This window comes from Trachymyrmex cornetzi, unplaced genomic scaffold (genome assembly GCF_001594075.2).
Source record: "Trachymyrmex cornetzi isolate Tcor2-1 unplaced genomic scaffold, Tcor1.1 scaffold179, whole genome shotgun sequence".
Classification (NCBI taxonomy): Eukaryota; Metazoa; Arthropoda; class Insecta; order Hymenoptera; family Formicidae; genus Trachymyrmex; species Trachymyrmex cornetzi.
In genome coordinates this window covers 1-2,800 of record NW_017296407.1, presented here as the reverse complement: position 1 = coordinate 2,800, position 2,800 = coordinate 1, and the positions used below count along the sequence as shown (strand labels likewise).

The window sequence follows — 2,800 nt, the reverse complement described above, 5'->3', positions numbered from 1 at the left end:
TTGTTCTAGAAAAAAAAATGTCCAGGTGCTTAATTTCATAAAGGCAATAGTCGGCATAAACTATAACATAATATGCTAGTAAAAATTGTAATTATAAAAATTGTTATAAAATAATTATAAATATATAAAATTTTTTGGAAGTATTCTGAGCACTCGATCTATCAGCTTGAGCATTTTAAAAATATTTACTTAAAAATAAATCAATCTGTTACGCTAATAATGGCATTATCACAGATATGAGATCGACTTGTCTCAATAAGTGTGGCGTTTTTTTTTTCATGAGAATTGTAAAATAATCTCAGGTACTTTTGCAAGATTATAAGATTTCTCTCACACTCTTCGAGATAAATTAAAGAATCTCTCGCGTGAATTATTTATCAGACCGAGCGATACAATTGATACATCTGGACACTCTTTGGTCCATTTATTATTTACACGACTTATTGTTATTGAGGAAACAAAATGTTTGGAATATTTCATCAGAATACGCGATTCTATATGTATTGCGAGTATTCATGTAGCAACTGACATATTCAGCAATTTTCGTCAATTCTTATCGAGGCCTATTGTTTTTAAGGCAGATATATATTATTACATTTTAAACACACCAGCTCTACCTGTCTTAATTATAAAAGTTCTTAGCGTATTTTCATCCAAATTTGCAAAACTTTCCGTCTGCGTCACAGCCGTCATGTGATTAATAGCGAACCTAATACAAAATTCTTCCAGCTCCTACAACATTACCAAATTCAATTATTCCATGCGTGTATAGATACAGCAGTTAATGAAATGTTATTAAGCGTTAATAGTGACAATGTTTAATTACTTCCTCATTGTATTGAACTGCAACGCTGTACAAATAGGCAACGTTCGATACGCTAATTCCTTGCTTTATTATCCGAACGCAGTGCTTCTTGAGATTACTCTCGCAGTAAGAATCAGCCAAGTTCAAAAGTTCTATAATGAAAGACATTGTTCTGACACTCAGGCCGATAACTGGTTTACGGTGTATTTGACTTACCTACAGTCTTCTCCATAGGTAAATTGATCATGCCAGTATATAAGTATTTCAGGAAGGTTTTGTAGACGACGTAGGAAAATTGATCAAGCTTGATGACACTGTCAAAATGAACAACATTTGATAATTTTTGATATAAATAACAATGATCCTTTGTTAAATAATTACCTTCGATTGTTTTCCGCCCAATCATGTTGAAACATGTTTCTAAAATACGAACAGCGAATCTTCAAAATAGCTTTATGCACAAAGATACTTTGGCCTTCTACTTGTATTGTGAGATCACTTGTATCCTATATCAGGACAAAAATTGTTAGTACACAAAATATTTGTCGCATTTGTGAATTAAAATTGAAAACAATGTATTACAGTTTTAAGTGTTAATTAAAGTGCTCATTCTTAGCTTCAGTATTTTTTTTCCTCCCAAAAGAAGTTCCTTAAATTTCTGTTAAAAAGACTCAAACTAAGAACTGTCTTATTATTGGTGCTTTCCGACAAGAGACAAAGGGTTCTTTTCAGCAAGGACACAGTCAGACACTGTGTAACACAGTGAATCGTTTCATCCTTATTTAACATAGGCAAATAAGAAGGATGTAACGATTCACTGTGTTACACAGTGTCTGACTGTGTCCTTGCTGAAAAGCACTCACAGTATAACAAAGTGCCCACATAGCACTGTGTAATATCACAGTAACATCGCAGTAATATTGCAATATTTCAGAAATATTACGTATTATAATATAATATTACAGAAATATTATTGATGTATTACATTGATAATCAACATTGAAATATCACAGTAATATTTTGGCAATATAATGTCTTAAGTAATAGAGTGACATTATTATAATTAATAACGCTTTTATGATGTTTTATTAACATTAGAGATATCATTAAGACGTTATTAAAGTATTACAAAATTATATGTATACGTAATCTTATAAATAATATTTAGTTTATTACAACTTTTTCAATTTATATCTAATAATATTATATAATAGTTATTGTATTAACAATCAGTATTATTTTCTAATTAATATTAGATGGAATAATTTTTAAAATAACATTAAAAATATCAATTCAATAAATTTTTTTTAAATTTCTCTAAAATGTTTTGATTTTTTCCAATAAATATAAACATAAATATCACAAAAATATTTCATAATATTACAAATATTTCTGTGATGTATCTCAGTAATATTCCTATGATTCATTTTCGCAAACATTGCAATATTATGACATGTTAATAATATTTCAACGACGTTTCTACTAGATTTCGTTGTAACATTGCAATGGAAAAATGATTTTGCTGTGATATTACTATGATATTACGTGTTATATGGGTGATCATTGTATCCTTAATTTATATTAGGACAAAGAATAAGATACACATACTTCATCATCGAATGAATTTCCCAGGCACTCCAATACACTTGGCTCTTCGTCACTGTAAAGAATTAGGGGTTTGTGCATAACGCTTGGCGATCCGTAACATGCAAGAGCGTCATACATGTTTGAAAACGTAGTGGCAGTTGGAATTGTGATCTTCTGACCACGGCAGTTACCCCATATGTAGACATATCCTTCCTCGCCGATGGCGATGCTGATGTTTTGGCAATGCACAGCCGCGATGTCGGATACCTTTCCCATTTTATGCACGACCTGACAGTACAAAATATTGATTATATTGACTTTCACTTTTTCTTTTTGTTTTCCGTGTCCTTTATGACAGTAAATATGAGTTTACCATGACTGGTTCATAAATCTCTTTCTCATCGAAGC

At 30.8% G+C, this 2,800-nt stretch overlaps 1 protein-coding gene across 1 annotated transcript; it reads right to left on the bottom strand.

Moving 5' to 3' along the window:
• Nucleotides 1-591: 591 nt before the first annotated feature.
• LOC108759288 (RCC1 and BTB domain-containing protein 1-like) lies at nucleotides 592-2,773 on the bottom strand. Its single transcript, XM_018504643.1, has 6 exons — nucleotides 2,766-2,773; nucleotides 2,414-2,680; nucleotides 1,187-1,311; nucleotides 1,022-1,119; nucleotides 827-957; nucleotides 592-732 (listed from the first exon to the last, which is right to left on the bottom strand). The coding sequence occupies exons 1-6, from the start codon at nucleotides 2,766-2,768 to the stop codon at nucleotides 592-594; spliced, it is 765 nt and encodes a 254-aa protein (XP_018360145.1). The 5' UTR covers nucleotides 2,769-2,773.
• Nucleotides 2,774-2,800: the final 27 nt, after the last annotated feature.